At 43.7% G+C, this 21,215-nt stretch overlaps 2 protein-coding genes across 11 annotated transcripts in view; one reads left to right on the top strand and one right to left on the bottom strand.

The window, feature by feature from the left end:
- Nucleotides 1-410: 410 nt before the first annotated feature.
- On the top strand, nucleotides 411-12,914 carry RNASEL (ribonuclease L). Its single transcript, XM_083744064.1, has 8 exons — nucleotides 411-505; nucleotides 1,096-1,732; nucleotides 2,780-4,511; nucleotides 6,607-6,695; nucleotides 7,932-8,134; nucleotides 9,525-9,681; nucleotides 11,639-11,787; nucleotides 12,283-12,914. Exons 3-8 carry the CDS (start codon nucleotides 3,098-3,100, stop codon nucleotides 12,419-12,421), a joined length of 2,151 nt encoding a protein of 716 aa, XP_083600190.1. The 5' UTR covers nucleotides 411-505; nucleotides 1,096-1,732; nucleotides 2,780-3,097; the 3' UTR covers nucleotides 12,422-12,914.
- RGSL1 (regulator of G protein signaling like 1) overlaps nucleotides 12,314-21,215 on the bottom strand; it is a 42,431-nt gene continuing 33,529 nt past the window's right edge. For 3 of the 10 annotated variants that reach the window (XM_083743782.1, XM_083743786.1, XM_083743789.1), the window contains 6 exons: nucleotides 20,267-20,391; nucleotides 19,634-19,749; nucleotides 17,898-17,990; nucleotides 16,164-16,227; nucleotides 15,163-15,284; nucleotides 12,314-12,876 (listed from right to left, as the gene is read on the bottom strand). In XM_083743782.1, coding sequence (XP_083599908.1) covers nucleotides 15,248-15,284; nucleotides 16,164-16,227; nucleotides 17,898-17,990; nucleotides 19,634-19,749; nucleotides 20,267-20,391 — 435 coding nt within the window. In that variant the 3' untranslated portion in view covers nucleotides 12,314-12,876; nucleotides 15,163-15,247. The remainder of the gene's footprint in view (nucleotides 12,877-15,162; nucleotides 15,285-16,163; nucleotides 16,228-17,897; nucleotides 17,991-19,633; nucleotides 19,750-20,266; nucleotides 20,392-21,215) is intronic. The other 7 variants (XM_083743785.1, XM_083743788.1, XM_083743790.1 and 4 more) reach the window with 4 other exon arrangements.

Genomic DNA, 21,215 nt, shown 5'->3' with positions numbered 1-21,215 from the left:
ACAAATAAAACTAATATTTACTGTATTTCAGAGTCAGGAAAACTGGTTAGGGTAAGGAAAGATGGAAAGGCAACACCATTAAAAGTAAGGTTCATCTATGTGCACTCCAGCAACCAGGTGGTGGATGCCACCAATCCTGATTTATCAGGTGAGAGATAAGCTGTGCTCATGAGGAACTGTGAGGCCAGAGCGAATCTGGCTTCAAGAGGAATGAGGCTGGCCTGATTCATGAAGACTTCAGGGACATCCCTTTTGAAGAAGAAAGAGAACCACTTCTCTTTCCTTTTCCATTACAGTGCATATTTATTTGCATAAAAATTATACCCCCAAAATCCTCAAAGCAGGGGGAAAAACCAGCTGGTCATCCTTGCAGAACCACAACAAATTTTAAACTTCCTTTACTCATTGTTGTGTTTGCTCACTTCCTCCCCAGGCCCAGGGAAGTATTTGGAGCCTTCTTCAGTTGCTGCGCAGCAGAAGGCGATGCAGTATTATAAGTCATGGGGTGGGGAGAGCGTGTGTATGAATTCAACAGCGCTAGGTTTGTTTTTTGGATGCTGCTTTGTTAATGTTAATACTGTTTTATAGATTATGAATGCTGTAGTACTTTATGAATCCTATAATATGACTGTTGTATAAAATGACTTTCTCGTAATAAGCTGTTTAGCTTATTTTTTTTAGCTGTGTTGTTAATAGTGATTTATAGATTAAAAGGTAAAGGGACCCCTGACCGTTAGGTCCAGTCGCGGATGACTCTGGGGTTGTGGCACTCATCTCGCTTTACTGGCACAGGGAGCCGGCCTGCAGCTTCCGGGTCATGTGGCCAGCAGGACTAAGCCGCTTCTGGAGAACCAGAGCAGAGCACGGAAACGGTGTTTACCGTCCCACCGGAGTGGTACCTATTCATCTACTTGCACATTGATGTGCTTTTGAACTGCTAGGTTGGCAGGAGGTTTTAGATTACAATTGTTTTACTGGAGATTTATATTCTTTATCAATATTTCTGTGACGTCCTATTATGCTGTAATTTATTGTTTGTAAGCTGCTTTGTGATTCATGTGAATGAGAAGTGGCACAGAAATGTAATAAACCAAGCCAACATTTGGACAAACCACATTTTCAGCCCAGAGGGGGACCCCTGACAGGATATGACCAGAAGCCTTTCCACGCCAGATGAACCCCGACCTTCCCTGCGGGTGTCTCCTCCGCCGATTCCCGCCCCCCTGAGGGCGCCGCGCACCATTTCTTCTTCCCACCTCACTCCATCCTCGCAACAACCCGGCGAGGGAGACGAAGGACATCATGGCGGACCGAGGTCACGTGTCTAAAAAAGGGGAGCCCTGAACCCGAGTCCCCCCGGGCCTTGGGCCTTGTTCAAGGAAAGGAATGGGGGGGGGGGGGAGAGTCTCCTCAGCCTCCGTGCCAGCCGCGCCTTGATTGTGAGGCAAAAAAAAGGCACGCAAATATTTCGTTTCCCGCCACGAAGAACAAACTTCTCATTTTCTTTTCCTTAGCAAACTTTATTCGGCGTTAAAACAAAATAACCCCGCAAGGCAAAGCCTCCCCTTCTGAGGCGACAAGAGCCTCGCCCCGTCTCGCCTTCTCGTTTCCGTCTCCACCTCCTCGGGCGGCCTTTGCCCCGCCGGATTCAACACATTGTTGTGGCGATAAGTTCCTCCTTCCCTCACAAAAACTTCTCCGAGCGAAGGAGGCGAGCGATCTCCGCCGGGCGGTAAGGGCCGGCGGGCGGGCCGGGAGGCGGCTGGCCTGAGGGTGGCGGGCGGCGCCGAGGGCTTTCTGGCCCCGCAGGCGAGGGAGGAAAAAGCGGCCGGGAAAGGAAGGCCGCCTGGGCGGGGCCAGGATTGGGGGGGGGGGAGGCCCACCTGCCCCATTTCTGGGGGGAATGGCTCCGCGCGCCCCGGAAATTTGTCTTCTTTAAGCGAACAGACAGCAAGATGCAGTGACAAATATTCAGTCTTTGGTGTCTCTCTTTTTCTACCTACGTCCTACAACATCGTAAAGAAAGATGTTGTAAATAGGACACCTGGAAGCTTGAAATTATAAAATGACTCATTAAAATAAACCACAGTAACATCCGCATTGCACACAGAAAATTAAGATAACAAAGGGTTACGTTAAAATAAAAATTGCAAATAATCCTAATGAGAAGGATGAACCTGGTGCGCTGCTATCGATTTATTAATGTTTGGCTCTATTTTTGGCAGCGGCAGCAACGTTAAATCACCTGATTAACTATTTGCAGTTTGTTGCCTTTTTTTGTTAAGAGATTTGTGACCTCGGGGAACCCACGTTCCACTAAATACGATGAAGGAAACATGGGTATAGCCAAGGGGGCGGGGGGGGGGAACAGCTCTTCGCCCACATCAAGTAAAACAATAAAAATACTTGACTAACTAACTAATCATGTCAGTTTTGCTGCCCTAACAAAAATCCTGGCTATGCCCATGGAAGAAAATGCAATTAAAATTGTACTACTGTATAGGCCAGGGGAGGAGGCGTCACTGTCCCACAACAGCACCTGGATAACAGAAAAATCTGTCAAAATCTTCAGTAGGAAGTTAAATAAAATATTAAAATCATACCAGCATCTTCACCTTATCTTGGTGGTGACAGGTGGGCACAGCAGCAGCAAAAAGAAAAAACACAAGCTGGTACAGCTAAGAAATGCTGTTGCTGGTTCCTGCCCTTTTAATCTTTCCACAATACCTCTCTGCCCCAGTGTAACATTGCTGTGGAGTAACCCTACACTGAGGCACAGAAGATATTGTGGGGGGAATCAACACGATGGGCACCAGCCACAACCACTCAGGATCCATGTGACAAAGGCAGTGTGACTAACTTTTCACTATGTAGCACCTCTGTTATTTGAGCCTTCACTATCCAAAACCACTGAATCAAGAGACGCTATGTCTTGCATCCAGCCCTGTGGCACCATAACTCTTTGTGTGAATAGCTCTTCCATTATTAAGTTGATAATGTCATAGTTGCTGCTTTTGTCTTGCAGTAGAAATATATTCGCAGAAAGCTAATGTAATCACGACTACTGGGAGAAGCGTCAGAACCCTACAGAAAAGAAATGGCAGCTGATAAAGCCCTTCAGCTAAATAATGCAGTAAGAAGAGGATTGATTGAGACTGTCCGGCAGTTGATAGAAGAAGGTAATGATATCAATTCAAAGGTGAATGATGGATGGACAGCCCTTCACAGTGCTGTACAAATGAACGAAGAGGCAATTGCCCGCCTTCTGCTGGACAGAGGAGCCGATCCACTTGCTAGGAAGGACAACGGAGCTACCCCCTTTATTCTAGCAGGGATAACAGGCAATGTTGAACTTTTAAAGCTCTTCCTTCAGAAGGGTTCGGCCATCAATGAGTGTGATTTGAATGGTTTCACGGCATTCATAGAGGCTGCTGGGTATGGGCGAGAAGAGGCCCTGAGGTTTTTGTATGAGTGTGGGGCAGATGTTAACTTGCCCAGAAATGTGACTGATGAGGTTAAAAGGGCCCTGAATAAAGGTGGAGAAACAGCCCTGATGGATGCTGCCCGGTATGGTCACTGCTCTGTTGTCAAAGTCCTAGTTGAAGAATTGGGTGCTGATGTGAACATCTGCGACAACTGGGAGAGAAATGCATTGGTCCATGCTCTCTCAGCGACTAAAAAGGATCAGGCCCAAGGCAAAGAGGCAGCTGCCCTTTTCCTCTTAAAACATGGGGCTGATGTGAATAAGAGAGATGAAGTTGGGAAAACTACTTTGATCCTGGCAGCTGAAAGGCAAAGCCTAGACCTGGTGAAGGCTATATTGGAAAAAGAAGAAGTGGACGTAAACGACGCTGACAAAAACAACAAAACAGCCCTTATGACAGCAGTGGAAATGGAAAATTATGAAATAGCGAAGACATTATGTGAAAAGGGAGCAAGAACAGACATTGGGAACTTGATAGATATGGCCAGCCTGAATTACAACAACAGAATGATAAAGCTTCTTCGCCAGTATGGAGCATTGTCTTGTCTAAGGCAGCCAGAAATACAATGGACCTCTGCTAGCAGACACTGGCAATCCAAGCTCCAAGATCTTTATGGAAAGTATCGTCCTATGATTGGAAAACTCAAGATCTTCATGTTTCCAGATTTCCGAATTCAGACAAGTTCCCACGGAGGTGTCTACCTAGGATTCTACAATGGGGAAGAGGTGGCTGTGAAGATATTCCCCACCACTGCAGAAAATGCTAAACGAGAGAAAACCTGCCTTGAGAAGTGCCGTACCAGCAAACATCTGGTGAAGTTCTGTGGATGGGAAGAGCAGAACGCCTGTCTCTACTTGTGTCTTTCCCTATGTGAGAAAAACCTTGAGGAGTACTTCAGGACAGCAGAGACTGAGAATGGAACTATGAGAAGTAATGTTATTATTGAAACAATATTTCAGGCAGTGAAGGAACTGCACTCATTTGGATTTGGGCATCAAGATCTGCACCCAAGTAACGTTTTGATAGGTTTGTGTTCTTTCTTATATGACTGTCTGTCGAGTGGAACCCAAGCCATTACCCAAGTGTAGTTGAAAGAATTTTATGAAAGAAATATGGAGTAGCAAGTTTTCAATTTTATGGTGTAAACCAAGGATGGGGAATCTGTGTCCTTTAAGATACTGTTGGCTAGCAAGTCCCATAATCTCGGAACATGGAGCTGATGGGATTTGGAGTCCAGCACTAACTGGAGCACCACAGGTTCCCCACACCTGGGGTGGGGGGTGGGAATTGGCTAGCCAATCATCTGCAAGGGGTCAGAAATTCAGATCCAACAGTAAGCATGTGAGCAGCATAGAAGAATAGTTTCACACACAAGCTGAAAGAAAACAGCAGCAGATATTGGAGATTTATTACAGGGAGTGATATGGGATTGACTCTCTGGTGACATACCAAACCCTTGGATATTCTAAGCTGTAGTGATCATAGTGCCCTGCATTTTCCTCTTCTAACCAGCAGCCTCACTGGTGCAAGGCACAGTCTGACCCCCTGCTTTGGTAATCCTCATAGAATGCTAGCCCAATGGTTGCCATTAAATTGATCCTGAATTGATTTTAGAATGAATTGATTTTAGAATGTATTTCAATTAATTGATTGTGATTTTATGTAAACTGTGTTACTTTTATTGTTGTTAGCCACTCTGAGCCCGGCTTCGGCTGGGGAGGGCGGGATATAAAATTATTATTATTATTATTATTATTATTATTATTATTATTATTAAGGAAGGAGAGATTCCAGCTCAGGAATAGAATATCTGCTTTTCAGGCAAAAAGTTAATTATGTTCCACCCCCAGCATCTCCAGGCAGGGTTGGGAGAGACTCCTGTGTGGCCCTGTGGAGAGCCACTGCCAATCTGAACATAAACAATGTTGAGTGCAGAGGGACCAATGGTCTGACTAGATATAAGGTAGCTTCCTGTGATCCTAGTCTGCACTCTACTCACCCAGCTCCCAGATCAAGCCGTCTGGAAGCTGACGCCACCATCCTAAATTTTGAGAATAATTTCACTACACCTTTTTACTGCTTCAGAAATGTGGCCCGCCCCTCCAATAGATCTCCATTGTTTACTTACATATTATGCACTAATACTTTGAATATTATGATTTCTCCTCTGCATTATATCCCCTCAACAGATCTGGAACGTAGGACTAAGCAGATGGATGGATGGTTTCAGACAGAAGTCATTCTGGTTCTACCTGGAGAACAGCCTACACCAGGAATCCCCAGACTCGGCCCTCCAAAAGTTTTGGGACAAAAACTCCCACCATCCCTGACCACTGGTCCTGTTAGCTAGGGATGATGGGAGTTGTAGTCCCCAAACATCTGGAGGGCCAAGTTTGGGGGTGTCTGACCTACATATTCAGATAAAAAATTAAGTTCTGTTGGCATCTACATTAGGGTGGCAAATCTTTTTAGGATCAAAGGTCACATTGCCATGTTGTGACTTCCAGTAACTGAGCGTGGGGGTGGGTGGGGAGTCCCTGAAGTGATAGTAGTGCTTGAGGTGAATATTTATTTATCATACTTCTGTGCTGCCTCAACATCAGAAATATAAAAACAATACATTTCAAATAAAACGTAAAAGCTAAAAGCAGCAGAGATAAAGTGAAACTAGTCAACAATACCATAAAAATGTTCATGACACAGACACATCTTTGATGTTTTAAAATAAGAAAGTGTCAAAATCTCAAAAATCCGCAGAAATCAAAAGCCCCTAAAAAGCCTTGGGAAATGAAAATGTCTTCATTTGACCATAACAGCAATAACAAAGTAGGCATCAGGTGGACTCTCTGGGGAGGCCATTCTATAACGGTATAAAAGCTGAGAAGGCCTTCTCTCTAGCAACCACCAGCTGCTCTCATTAGGCAGGGATATGCAGAGAAGAGCCTCAGGCGCTGACATGAAGTTTCACGTAGGTTTGCATGTGAGCAGGTGAATTGGCTGCTCTTGTTAAATCTTGAAAGTTTCCAATATGTGCTCTTTCCCCACAAAGCATTCAATACACAAAGATGTGAAGACCATTCCACTTGATTGCTTCCACTTATGTATTTATTTATTTTGCTAGATGTCACAGGCAAGGTTTTTCTAGCAGATTTTGATAAGTCCAGAAAAATAGATGAAGAAGAAGATCTTACCATCACAGAAGATCTGCAGGTAAGTGAGTCTCCTCTGCAGTTGCCTCCCCAGCCTTCTATATTTGCAGAATGATTATCCCCAACCATTAAGGCAATGTATTGTGTGTTTGTGCACAATATACTTTTATGCTTAACCATAACGTAGAGTTGGGTTGAATGTTTGTCCTACTCAGAGTAGCCCCATTGAAATCTGGCTAACCTAAGATCAATAATTCCAATGAGTTTACCCAAACTTTGCCCGGTTCAATTTGTATTTATTTATTTATTTGATTTCTTACCAGCCCTTCACCAAAAGGTGCCAGGGTGGAGTACAACAATTTTAAATACAGTACTGTATTATTGGAAACATTTTAAAACAAATTAATGTCACGTGAATATGGTAGATCCTGAAAATGAGTATATCAGGTGTATGGTTCAAATTTATTCAAGAATAAATTGACATCAGTAAGAATGTTAATTGCCAGTTCTGGTCCCAGGAGTTCTTTCTGGTAACAGTGTCATTGTTTTTGTGAAATTTTTAATTTCCTGTATAACCCCAGTATAGTCGTACCTTGGAAGTTGAATGGAATCCGTTCCGGAAGTCCATCCAACTTCCAAAATGTTCGGAAACCAAAGCACAGCTTCTGATTAGCTGCAGGAAGCTCCTACAGCCAATCAGAAGCTGCGGAAGCCCCATCGGACGTTCGGGTTCCAAAGATTGTTCGCAAACCGGAACACTCACTTCCAGGTTTGCGGCATTTGGGAGCCAAAATGTCCACGTACCAAGGCGTTCAAGATCCAAAGTACGACTGTAGATTAGAGAATGTCAGTGCAGTCCTGTGTTTCTAAGGGCCAAATTTGATTTCAGTCGTGGTGGTGGGAATCTGATCAGGACCATAGTGGTGAAGAACCAGTGTGTGCCGGGGAATGGTATCTAAACATTCCTCCAACATTTTTTCCCCAGGTTGAAATTACCTCCATCTGCTATTTAGTCTATAGGGCAAAACATAGAGATACTGAACAAGCTGTAGTATAATCCTATTCTCTAACATTTTAGGTAGGTTTCTACATGCAAGGGGTGTGTTTGTGTGTAGAAACATTATGCCATGTGATTGCATCACTTGCAATTTAAACTGACACAGCCCAGAGACAGATTTTTAGCATCTCGGCAAGAACTAAGCCCAGGCACAAAGGATAAAAGTGTAATTCCAGTCTACTTGCCCAAGAATGACATTCTGTGTTGTGAAATCGTATTGCCATTTGTTCTCACATGTAGGCTCTCAGAAGTCTATCCCTGTATGTTGCTATGAGGGGGACAATCTGCTTTGAAGCCTTGCCTGCGCAGTGTCCAAAGGATGTAGATGATTACTTTGAAATAGAAGACCTCAGAGCAAGACTGGAATCTCCTGATGAAAACATCCCAGTCACTGAGCAACTGGGACAGTTGATCTACCATCCTTACTTCTGGAGCAAGAAGGTGTAAGTACTAAATAAATACAGGAAACTTAGCAACTATCCATTCTTATCATTCTACCTTCCTCAGTTTGATTTGCCCTGTTACTACAACAGCATGGAAGAAGAAACTTTGCAAGTAGGATTAGAATGACATTTTGGGAAAATGTTTTAATCCATTCATTTCTATTTTTTGAAATCTTAAGTTTTGCCTTCAGAATTGAAGCTCAGAATTAGATTATGCTGCTTTAGATGTCTTTGTTACTTATAGACTGTCATGTGCTTTGTCATGTTGTTTAAAATATAATGAATGTTCAGGTTTTCATGTGAAAACCACATGGCTAATCATTAATGTAAGATAAAAATAATGCAGTCAAACCTCGGTTGTCAAATGTAATCCATTCTGGTTACAGGTAGGTAGCCGTGTTGGTCTGCTGTAGTCAAAACAAAATAAAAAAATACCTTCCAGTAGCACCTTAGAGACCAACTAAGTTTGTTATTGGTATGAGCTTTCGTGTGCATCCGTTCTGGAAGACTGTTTGACTTCCAAAATGTTTGACAGCCAAGTTGCAGCTTCCGTTTGGTTGCAAGAGCTTTTTGCACTCAAGCAGAAGCCATGCTAGACGTTCAGGTTCCAAGGAACATTCGGAAACAGGAGCATTTACTTCTGGGTTTTTGGCATTAGGGAGCCGAAAGATTTGAATATGGAGCCATTCGAGAACCGAGGTTTGACTGTATATATATTTCGGTAAATAACTGCAGTGAACTTTGGATAGTGAGTTTGCTGCAGATATGACAGCACATTGATGCAGTATTGATATTATTTGTCATTGCTAGCCATCAGATACCAAATGTTGAATATGAACTATGTGATGTACAATTGGCACTGAAATCCATGCACTAAGATTTAAGGGATCAATGTCTGATTCTATGCTACTATTCAGGGCTCTGAAAATCCACCCTCATGCCTAACAAAAAATCTCAAGAGACTTTAACAGGCAGAAACACACATTTCAAATTGGTTTTGCACAGCCACAATAATAATGCCACATCTGGAGAGCCACAGATTAACCACACTGCATTAGATGGTAATGTGTCAGGGAGAGGAAAGGCAAAATCAGAGTTTTGTTATAAAAGGCAGCTTGCAGAGCAAGGATGCCCCTTCCTTGCATATGACAGGAGTTAATGGGTGCAGTATACCTGCCCCAGGAGAACAGAGGAAGCTGCTTTATTCTAGGTCAGACTATTTGTCTATGTCTTGGTGTTGTCTGCTCTGCCTGGCTGCCACCAGGGTCTCATTGCCTGCTACTGGGTCCTTTTAACTGGCAATGGCAGGTGTTGAAGCTGGGACCAAGCGTGTGCTCTGTCCTTTCCTAGTCTCTGAGACCAGCCTTACCTTGGCTCTTTGGGTTCTTAGTAATTGCCTTTTGTTTGCCTGGAGATACAGGGTCTTAATAGACGTTGGGAATGAGAGCGATATAAAGACACGCAACACTCGGCACCATAACAGCACTAGTGAAATTCTGAAGGCTCTGAATAGTGAGGAAGATCCTTTCAAGGACTGGACTGAAAAGGTAAGAGATCTCTTGCAGCTCCGTATGAAAGCTTCAGCTGTGTTGATTTGAACCGCCACATTAGACCTCTTTTCCTTCTGCATTGTCAGTGCCAGTGCTTCATCACTTCTCAAAGGCATGAGGGCAACTTACCGTATTTTTCGCTCTATAACACGCACCTGACCATAACACGCACATCGTTTTTAGAGGAGGAAAACAAGGGAAAAAACATTCTGAATGAAACAGTGGATGTATCATTTTTGTGCTTCATGCTGTGGCCACAGACATGTGATCTGATGGTGAATTTGGGGTGACCCAATGCAAAAATCCTGAGAATCCCTGTGCATCCATGGTTTGTAACCACGTTTTTGCACCATTGCAGCCCCAGGCAACAGTGGGTGTGTGATTTGGGGGGGCAGGCTGTAGCCATGGACATGCTATGTGCTCTGATGGTGAATTTGGGCTGACCCAATGCAAAGATCCTGAGGATCCATGTGGATCCATGGTTTGTAACCACGTTTTTGCACCATTGCAGCCCCAGGCAACAGTGGGTGTGTGATTTGGGGGGGCAGGCTGTAGCCATGGACATGCTATGTGCTCTGATGGTGAATTTGGGGTGACCTAATGCAAAGATCCTGAGGATCCATGTAGATCCATGCTTTTTAACCACGTTTTTGCACCATTGCAGCCCCAGGCAACAGTGGGTGCGTGATTTTGGGGGGGCAGGCTGTAGCCATGGACATGCTATGTGATCTTATGGTGAATTTGGGGTGACCCAATGCAAAGATCCTGAGGATCCATGTGGATCCATGCTTTTTAACCACATTTTAAGTGGGGAGGGAAGGAAAAACACAGAACGGACAAGGAGCACGAGAGGGGTGTGCAGAGAAGCAGCTGGCTAAGAATGCAGGAGAGGGGTATAACTGGGAGGGAGGAAAGGAAGGCAAAAGTTTTCCCTCACCTACCCACCCAAGCCAGCCAGCTCGCACGCGCGCTCTCTCTCTCTCTCTCTCTCTCTCTCTCTCTCTCCCTCCTGCATGTTTTCCCCTCTGCTTGTCTGGAGGGGAGGGGCTTTCCCTGCTCTTTGTTCCGTTTGAGCAAACACAGCAAGGAAACAGAGATGGGTGGGCAGTAAGACCCTGAGGCAGAATGCAGGAAAGCAGCCACTTCCTCTTTTCAGCTTTCCCTTCTAGGAGACCCGCGATTTTTGCCTGCTTTTTTTTTGCCTCTTTGCCTCCCCTCGCTTCATTTGGCTCCAGGGACCACACATTCGCTCTATAACACGCACAGACATTTCCCCTTCCTTTTTAGAAGAAAAAATCTGCGTGTTATAGAAGGAAAAATACGGTAAGTGCAAAACAAACAGCTTAGGTCTGATTCACATCTTTACAATATGTATACCTGTCCTGGGCAAGTATCTGTTTGCCCCTGCAAAACCATTCCTATGTCTGTGAAATGATTTGCCGTTAGATCAGATTTTAAACACAGTTGTACCTCGGAAGTCAAACAGAATCTGTTCCAGAAGTCCATTCAACTTCTGAAGTGCGGCTTCTGATTGGCTGCAGGAAGCTCCTGAAGCCAATCGGAAGCTGCAGAAGCCCTGCTGGACATTTGGCTTCCAAAAGAAGGTTTGAAAACTGGAACACTCACTTTTGGTTTTCGATCATTTAGGAGCTGGAATGTTCAACTCCCAAGGTGTTCGGGAGCCAAGGTATGACTGTATTGCAAAATCTGGCAAGCAATATAAATGGAAACTGTTTCAATAAATTAACCAGTATAGTATTATGATAACCATATACGTCATACTTCATGCCATTCTGTCAAATGTATATTTTTGTATATATTTTTGTATATTTTTGTATACTGTATATTTTTGTGACTTGGAATCTGCCAGCTTGCAGGTCTACATGGAAACTGTATTGTGAGGAGTGGGTTTCATGGACCCAGATTAATGACAGGGGACATGTGTTTTTTTCAGATTGATAAAGATGTATTGGACTGTATGGTTGGTCCCTTTAATGACAAGAAAAAGAATAAGAAAAACAATAAAGATTATGAAAACTGTGTGACAGATTTACTGAAGCTGATCAGGAATATGGGGGCGCACTTCAGTGAGAAGGATGAGAAGTAAGTGAGAGTTGTTTTTTCTAGATTTGCAGCTGTCCCTGGCCTTCTGCAGAGGAGTCACTGAGTGGCCATTTCTATGCAGTGTACTTCCTCTTCTGTAAACCAGTATGTGAATCCGGACTTACCGGTAGATAATCACATCTTTGAAAAGGCCTCCCAGTGGTCAAGTGGAGTTTTGCACCTCAGCTACCAGCTTCAAGTCAAAGGGCTAAACTGAGGACTCATTCATGCTTCCCTTTGTGCTGCATTTTTAGGCACAAAAACACGGCTTTAAAGCGGCGTGTTTGAGTGCATTTGTTTTATCCCAGCAGTATGCCCAGGAAAACCCATGCTTTGATGTTGGATCAGAGCAAACAGCAAACGGGTTTTCCGTGGATTGGCATTTGCTTCAATTCAGAGACCAGCATTCACATTCTATTTTAAAAAAATACAGATCGAAACTACTGCTTGCTTACACACTGGTATTAAAAGGATTCACATTTTCCTCTATTTCAGGGTGAAGGAAATAATCAAGGAGCCAGAAGACTATTTTCTGAACCTTTTTCCAAATTTAACAACTTACGTCTACCGGACTTTGCATAATATAAAATATGATAAACATTTTCCAAATGCACAGAATTCTTCTCAGCTATAATGGGGACCAAAAAACCGAGATTCTTCATGAGTTCTCTTCTGTTTCAAGGTGTAAGGATAATTAAGAGGCAAGCAACATGTCCCTCTTTTTCTGAGCCTCTTTCCAGAATTAATCATTTTCACCTTGCCAGAATTTGTGCAACACAGGATGATCTATATTCTCCAAGTGCTCAGAACCCTTCTCATTTGCGATGAGAATCGGCAGCAGTTGATTCTTGCACGCGACTCTTCTGCCTTTCTTCAGTTTGCCCCATTCAGCTAAGATACCAGATAAAGTCAAATAAGAAAGCTGCAGCACGCGTAATATAAAGAGACAGAAAGGAAGGTTGTGGCTGGCAGAAGGGAGCTTTAGTTGTCTATGCATTTGCGAAGCTTGTTTGCTTGAAATTGAGGCTTTCTCTCACCTACCAGCAAAACATCAATCCAGATGTTGTATAATTTCCTGAATTTTATGCTCTGCCAGGGGAAAGAGAAAATAAATACTTTCTATTACATTCTGCAGTTGCTTGATCTTGGATTGCTTAACAAATGCAAATGAAACTGCAGTCAGACTACAGCAGTTCTCTTTAGTGTGCTTGCCCAGAAATGTTGCCACTTCAGATCTCCATGCATTTCCATACAAGGCAGTCTACAACTTCAAGTTTGGTATCAACCATGTCCAATGCAACTTATGGTGGGCTTAGATTCTTGGCAATATAGCTGCAATTAATGGGGCTTCCATTGCCATTGCACAAAAACAAGGTGGATGCAAAAGGCCCCCCTTGGGTCTGACACAGATCCCTGCCAAAGAAAACTACATTCTACATTCATGTTGAACTACAGAAAGGACCATGGCTGTCATGGTGGACTTTGGAGTTTAAAATTTCAATGGCACCCTGGGCAACACCAAAATTTGCCCCTCCCTGCCTCTCATCTTTCATTGTTTTATCATTGCTGCAACACCCCTCTTGGATCAGTGCCCAGTGCAGGCGAACCAGTCATGCTCCCCCAAATCCACTTCTGGTGGCTGGCCTAAAGCCTGTTCCAGGAAATGAGGGTGGCAGGGTTGGGGTATAAGTTAGATGTCTTGGCATCTTCAGAGGACTCCAATTTGCTGCCCTTCAGAATAACACTAGGTTAGCTTGATAAGTGTCTGATCTCTGTGTAATTACAAGGGCCCCTGAGATGATGGGTGGGCACCCTCCCTCCTCCCTCCCTCATCCCTCTGAGGGCTCTAATGGGCTTTCCTGGTGGCAACAGTGGGCTGCATCCGTGCTCGGAGAAGGACCAGACAGATGTGTGCCTGGGTGGCCCTTTTAATTTCCCACAATGTAGCACAGCTGTGGGGTTGGGAATCAAAATGGCAGCTAGAAATTTAAAGGGAGGTTCATACCACACATTGTAAGTTAGGAGGCATCTGTTAGGGTTCTGGGACCCTAACAGTTGCCCAAGAATGCTGGGTCCTGGCATCTGCTCTGATGACCTGCCTGTCCCATCTGTTCTCTACTGTGTGTTGGTCCCTCTAAGAATAATATTTATTTATTTATTTATATCCCGCCAATCTGGCTGGGATTCCCCAGGCACTCTGGTGGCTTCCAACAGAATATTAAAAACACAATAAAACAGCAAACATTAAAAACTTCCCTAAACAGGGCTGCCTTCAGATGTCTTCTAAAAGTCAGACAGTTGTTTATTTCCTTGACATCTAATGGGAGGGTGTTCCACAGAGCGGGAGCCACTAGCGAGAAGGCCCTCTGCCTGGTTCCCTGTAACCTCACTTCTCACAGTGAGGGAACCATCAGAAGGCCCTTGGAGCTGGACCTCAGTGTCCAGGTATACTGGGCTGAGGCCATTTAAGGTTTTAAAGGTCAGGGCCAGCACTTTGAATTGTTGCCTATCTGACAGCTTTGGAACACTGGGAAGGACAATCAGTTTATGTCACTCAAGATTAGTTCTGAGGTACTTCAAAAGAGTAAGGTGAGCGATGGAATGACGGGCACTGGCAGTGACCTTGTGACAGGGTGAAGGAAGAAATTCTGAGAGGGAAGGCACCCAGGCTGAGAAGGCAAAACTCCCATTAAGTGAGTGTGGCAAAATTAGGACTCCCCTGGTGCACAAAGGGGGGGTGTACTATTGGACAGTGTGGATGGTTTATTCCCTGGGAGACCTGTTTTGAACCAATTTACTGGGATCTACACACTGAATTACTTGTTATAAACAACTTAAGGGATTTTTAAAAAATCTGTATTGACAACATTGCTATTACAGATATTCAAAAATGCCCTTAAAATAACACTTCTCTTTTCTTTGCAATTCAAGCTTAAATCCATGAAGATTGGGCCTTCGATTCTTGTTCTAATTCATACATATAAACTCTGAAACCTTTCCACTTGATCTAAGGGGATCTAAAATCTAAGGTTTCTTTTACTTAAATGGAAGGAGAAAAACTTCACCATTACAAATTGCATATTTTACTAGAACAGGCAAAGAAATTTAAAAGTGCTTGTGTAAACCTCTACTGGTTGATACCATCCTACACCAACCCCACACACTGCTCTGCTGATAGGAAATTATAGAAGCAATAGGGAAATGGCTGGGGCTAGATTTGGAAGTCCATCAGGCCAGAGGTCCTCATCTCTGCTTTAGGGGCATAAGAAGATTGCTGATCCCTTCATCGACAAATATGGAGAACCCCTCCCATCTCACCCAACAGAACCCCGTGACCTAGTGAATGCAGTTTTGTTAAAGGACTTCAGTCCTGACCTGCAGTGAAGTCTTGTCATCCAGCAAGAAATGCCTGGAATAATCTTTTCCATGATGCCCAGACAAGGAACAGTGTGAGATCAAGTTATATCAGTTTATTTCCAGCACCTACAGATGAGGTCCTGTGCAGAAGAATATAAATAAGAAGAGTCTTCATAAACTGCAATCTGAAACAACAGTTTAGAAGTCTTTTTGGCATATATGCAGTCAATCAATTAATTAATTGCAATTACATGCAAACATGACCTCCTGGCTGTACAGCAGTATTAAACGTGTAACTGAGGTCATACACTCAGTTTTATTTAGATATTTATTTAATTTATATACCACTCTTCATCTAAGGATCACAGGGCAGTTTAAAGTATAAAAACATATAAGACAGTAACAAACCAAACAATATCCAACACTATAAAGCACATTTGAAACACATTATCACAGTTTCAAGCACCCAGAACTCTTTGAAAGAATTTCCTTTAAAGGTATGTTGTAAACACAGCTTAAGAGCACTTTTGTATATCGCTTTAACTGTCATAACTTCCCACAAAGAGTCCTGGGAAGTGTAGTTTAATATCAGCTCTGTGAGGGGTCTCCTAACAACTTTCAGCACCCAAACTACAACTCCCAGGAATCTTTGGAGGAAACTGTTAAAGTGGCATAAGAGTGCTTTAAAGGTATATAGTGGATGTAACCTGAAATAGCCAGTTCGTTGCCAATAATTTACTTTAGCTTGTGTGCCACAATCCTTTCTAATCATGGCGGTTATGTCAAGCATATGTGACTGTTCTTGACACAAACAATTTAATATTGCAATCAACATAAAATCAGTTCATGCTTCTCATTTTTTCATTTTGCTCTTGAGTGGGTATAATTCTGCACAAGTTAAGCACTTGGGTCCCATTCATTTCAGCAGGAGGATTAAACTTGGTATTCCAAATGTGACTTAAATATGTCTAATTTTGACTTGCTAGTGCCCTAAGATTTTAGTTTCCCTGGGTACCTACCGTCTCTGGGGCACACTTATGGTTGTTGAAGACTTTCTTAATGCTTCTAAACTTCCCACTGAAGCTGAGGGTAGAAAAAGAGACAGCATATTGTATCTGACGCAGCCGTACGAGGCAGCTGAACTGTTCTAAGACTGTTTTTTCATCCTTCCACTCCAACCAAGGAAGGAGCTATCTAGACAACCATCAGGCATTTTGTCTGTTTATAATTCTGCAATTCCTCGTTGAGCTATTTTATTGGGTGGTAGTGGTGACTCAATGGGTGGAATTAAGCTGTGACTGGATAGGGTCAGGGTCAGGTCCTTTGGGGCTGGATCTTTGCCCCTCCAGACTGGTGGTTTATTGTGGGTGTATTCTGCAACATCTGCTTGACACAGTATCAGTGCACTATTGGCAGATTTCTTCTGCTTTGGTTTGTTCCGCTTGCATAATGCTACCACATTATTGCTATTCTGAGAGGCTATAGCACAACAAAAGGAGGACAAAAATAAACTGGAGCATTTGTGGTATAAAAAGTTCCAGGCAAAAAAGAAAGAAAGCATGGAATATGCGCTGATTGGATCTGAAGCCAAATGATGGCCCCCAAACATCTGCAGTCCCAGATAGCCTTGAAAGTGGATTCACATGTGATCTTCCCAATACATACCCCGATTTGAGTGGGACATCCCAGAATTACAGAGGCTATCCTAGGTTCTGAATGCATCTTGGAATGTCCCATTTTTTGGTCTGGTGCTGTTGCACGAACCAGCTGGCTTGCACCAGTGAGCTGGACCAAAAGATGCTCGTTCTTTGCTCTCACACTCTTGCACAAGTCACCTGGCTCCTGCATCTGATTTTGTGGGGTGTTAGAGGGCAAGCCAATGCTGTCATGAGCACAAATCATCATTGTTGCACAATAAAATAATAATAATGTTCGGAGGGGCCCTCGTGTCTCAGCTCATATTCTGTTTCCTGACCAGCTGCAGTCCGGAAGCTGAGAGAATTTAGTAAGGGACCCCATCCCTGCCACTCTGTCCACCAGCCTTACTTCACCTTGGAGAAGAGTTAGACTTTGAGTACCAATCTTAGCTTGAGTGTCCAAAGTTCTTGGAAATGCATGTCACAAAGATGGCTGGGTTTCTGTTGGGAATTCCAATGTCTGGGTAGACTTGTCTTGGGTTCAGTTCCTGATGCTAATTCTGTCATTGAGGCTGAGTCATGCCAGCATGTCCCTGGCACCGAACTATCTCTAACATGTAACCCAGCCAATTCTGGGTCAAACTGGAAGTGGTAGATAATGTATATCCTGAAGTGCTGAGATAATTCAACAACTTTTGTTTTATCCCCCAACACTTGCAGCATGGCTGCAGGATTGCTCATAAGGATAAATTATACACAAAGATTGCAATGCATGTATCTTGGGGAATTGATGTGGCCATGAGAGTCCTTAGCAGGAGAGTCCCCAAGGTGGCAGCTCTGCGAGAACTCCCCTGCCCCGCCACCATTGCCACAGAAGTGGCACTAGGATCAGCCCAAATCACACCTGAAATCACGAGTTTTTGCAGAGCACTTCTCTACCAGCGGCAGAAGTGGTCAGGCAGGCAGAGAAGTGGTGCCAGTGGCAGGAGGGCAGGGCAAGGCAAGGTGGCACTTCCCATTTTGCCTCGAGCAGCAAAACAGGACACACCACCCTGGTTCTTGGTCCCCTGTGGGAGATCCAACCAGCTCCCACACCGTACTCCTGCAGTCACTTACACTTCTCGGCAGGCAATTCTTCTGCTTCTTCCTTCGGCTGCGGCAGGAGTAGCTCAATGCCTCTGAGTACAGTATACCTGATGACTGGATAATCTTTTTGAAATTGTAATAATAAAAAAGACAAAACATAATATTACACCAGAGGATTCCCAATCTCACCAATCACCTTTCTGAAGGTCTGGTTACCCCAGATAGGATAGATGCAAATCTCTGTGGTTGTTAAAAGCACAGAGAATACTTTAAAGAAAACTGTTCAGAAGCCATAATTCCATTCCCTTGATGGAATAGACACTTAATAATTACTTGACATTGCTCAAGGCATTTTTGGCTGGCTAACTTCTGAATAGTTTTTCTGTCAATTAATGCTTATGTGGCATCATCATGCATCTTAAGCCTCAAGACTTGAGCTATATGTAACTTCTCAGCGAGCCTGAAACTGCTCAACAAACTAATTGCACAAGATTGCCAGCTTGAAGACTCCTGGAGGAAAAATTATTTTGATTTCAATAAAATAATAATAATAATAATAATAATAATAATAATAATAATAATAATACAAGTTACATTTGTTAGTCACTTTATCTTGTTCAAGGCAACCCAAAGCAACTTACAGAGCAATGGGCAAAGGGGGCTAGAAAGGTGAGATAAGATTCTGTGGAATATCATAGCACCTATTAGCTTGCTGTGGCCAGGACGAGAGGCTCAGAAGGTGGCTTTCCTTCTTTTTTCCTTTCCCTTCCTTTCCTTCCCTTTACTCTCCCTACTGACTCTGCCCCTCACGCTGATCACATCAGCTCCAGGACCTGTTTAGTGGCCTGTCAGGGCAGGGAGGGGCTTAGGGATCAAGGAGAACCACGACCCTGACATGTCCCAATTCAGCCCACACCATCCAAGGAACATCAGCCGTGGGTCACCAACAGTGATGGAGCTTTCCACTCCCATAGGGGGGAGGAAGAAACCTTTGCCAGCAGACCTCCCTCTCTGCTGACAGGGGTTGTGGGTCCTTCCACTGCCTTGTCTGCTGCCTCAGCCACTCTCCCACAAGGTTGTCATCCAATTTTCAAAGAACTTAGAATTTTTAACCATGGATTCTGACTTAGTCACAACTGGGCAACTGTGTATTAGAAGAGACTGTATATTGAAACTATGGAGCTAAGCAAATTCAACAAGAGAGTATTTCAGATACTTTGAAATACTTCATAATAGTGTTGTGAGTTTTGGTTGTGTGCCTGGGTCCCTTCGGATTCCTGTATCCTCCAAGGATTGGTAATGGCCCCCTAAGTATGGGTTGTGAAGCCAGAGAGCAAATGGGTGGGCCCTCCTCCCTCAATCGACCAGTAGTTTTTGGGACGAGCGCAGAAAGAATAAACGCCCTGCAGCAGCACAGCTGGATGCCTTCCTCTGCCCCAGCTGCAACAAAACATGTCTCTCCCATATCGGTCTCTACAGCCACAGCAGACACTGTAACTCTCCAACTTCACCTCCAAAGGTTCACTCTTCCATTGTCTTGTGAGACGAGTCTCACACTGCTCAGAGTGGGGAGGCATGCAACAATATAATTAAATATGACATGATCTAAAATGTCAAGAGATGGTATTTATTCTGCTTTATTGGAATATATGGGCACATGAAGACAAACATGCAAAAACACTCACACACACTTTCTGGTCAGATACATATGTCATGAGGTGTAACAGATGCAACAGAGTGCATAGAATCTGCACATTCTTGCTTACCACCAGTGTAACAGCTGGGCCTCCTAGATAGTTTTGTTATAACTACTGGAGGAGAAGGTTCTGTTTTCTCTGGCTTGGGTTTTTTGAAGCCCCTCATTGCCTTCCAAGTGCAATATCTGCAAGGATAGTGTTGACATTGGCATACTGTATTTAACTGAGACAACCAAAGGCATTGTTACTGGCTGGGACAGTCACAAAAGATGGGACTGCACAACAAAAATAGTTGCCAAACCAGCTATAGCTTTATTGAGCCCCTGCTGATATGGCCCCAGAGCCATTCTTCCAGCCCTGGTTTCGCCGCAGCTTGCAATGGCTGAATAATAGCTGTTTGTCTTTGCATGGCCATGGCATCACAGATTAATTTATCACATGAAACACGCGCTTGCAAAATGGCCATGATAAGCTTAGCAAATTATAACCACACCTATTGTTTTAACCCAATTAAATCCTCATCCTCCGATATCTGCTCCCTAATTTGGTTCCTCTTGAATTTGATTTTTTAAATTTTGTTGTTGAGTTGCAAAGGTAACTTTGGGTCAGATACAATGAATCTGTTTATAATCTACATGCAATGGCTTCATCCATTACCATTATAACAATAATGCACACACTTTGCCTTTCTAATCTACTTACTTCTTCCAGTAGAATAATAAAACTGGAAAGATACTCATAAAAGCAGAATGATAAAGAGTCCTGTTCAGCACACCTTCAGCAATAAAATTTCGGATCTGAAGGACCTGTGAATCTGTGAGGTTGACCTGGACACAGAAGAAGAGGCCATATCAGGAAGCAGATGACAACTACATCAACCTTCAATTAAAAACATTTCATAGCACAGCTGATGTCGCTGGATCCTTTGGGATCCTACCTTTCAACTGAGGGCTGAATGCAAGAACCTGCATGTGAGGCTTTCTTTGGGGGAAACAGACGCACAATACTAGGGAGGTCATAGCTGACATTTTATCGTTAGTGTGAATCTGGTTTCACAGCTTCCTTCCCACATCCACATACCAGCAATTTAAGCAGTGGCTCATCCCTCAGTCTTGCTCTGTGTCATGCCTCTGTCAAGACCAGCCTGGAGTCCAATGAAGCCTCCTTAGAAGAGGGCCCCATTTTCAAGCCTAGCTCTCATGAGATTCTAGGAAACTCAGTGGACACTGGCAACCCTCTTGAGACCATCTCCCAGGAAGATGCCCACTCAAAATGGTGCCACTGCCACAGAACACTGCCAACACTATCAGAGATCACCTCTGTTGCTATCAAACTTGGTGATTAAGCAGTATGCATAGAAATAGCTAAAACAAACATATATCTAGCTGAGTGCATATACTGTTGGAAGTGCTGGGATGCAGCTCAGCTTGCACTGAAGGCTGATGTATCTCCATGAGAAAGGGGAGATGGGGAGAAGAGCCTCCAGACTTTCCGGTCTGTCCTTCTGATCTTCCTTCAGGGTTAGACTACCGGTATACACTGTACTCTTAGCACTGCTGACTTCACTTCCTGTGTCCATTCCCTTTCTTCTTATGTGTGTTCCTCATGACAATAGGCATGATTTGATGTCTACTCCTGAGATACAAGAGCA

The sequence above is a fragment of the Podarcis gaigeae genome, assembly GCF_964106915.1.
Source record: "Podarcis gaigeae genome assembly, chromosome: 6".
Taxonomy (NCBI): domain Eukaryota; kingdom Metazoa; phylum Chordata; class Lepidosauria; order Squamata; family Lacertidae; genus Podarcis; species Podarcis gaigeae.
The sequence above is the reverse complement of the archived record's forward strand: the minus strand, read 5'-3'. Positions and strand labels throughout refer to the sequence as shown.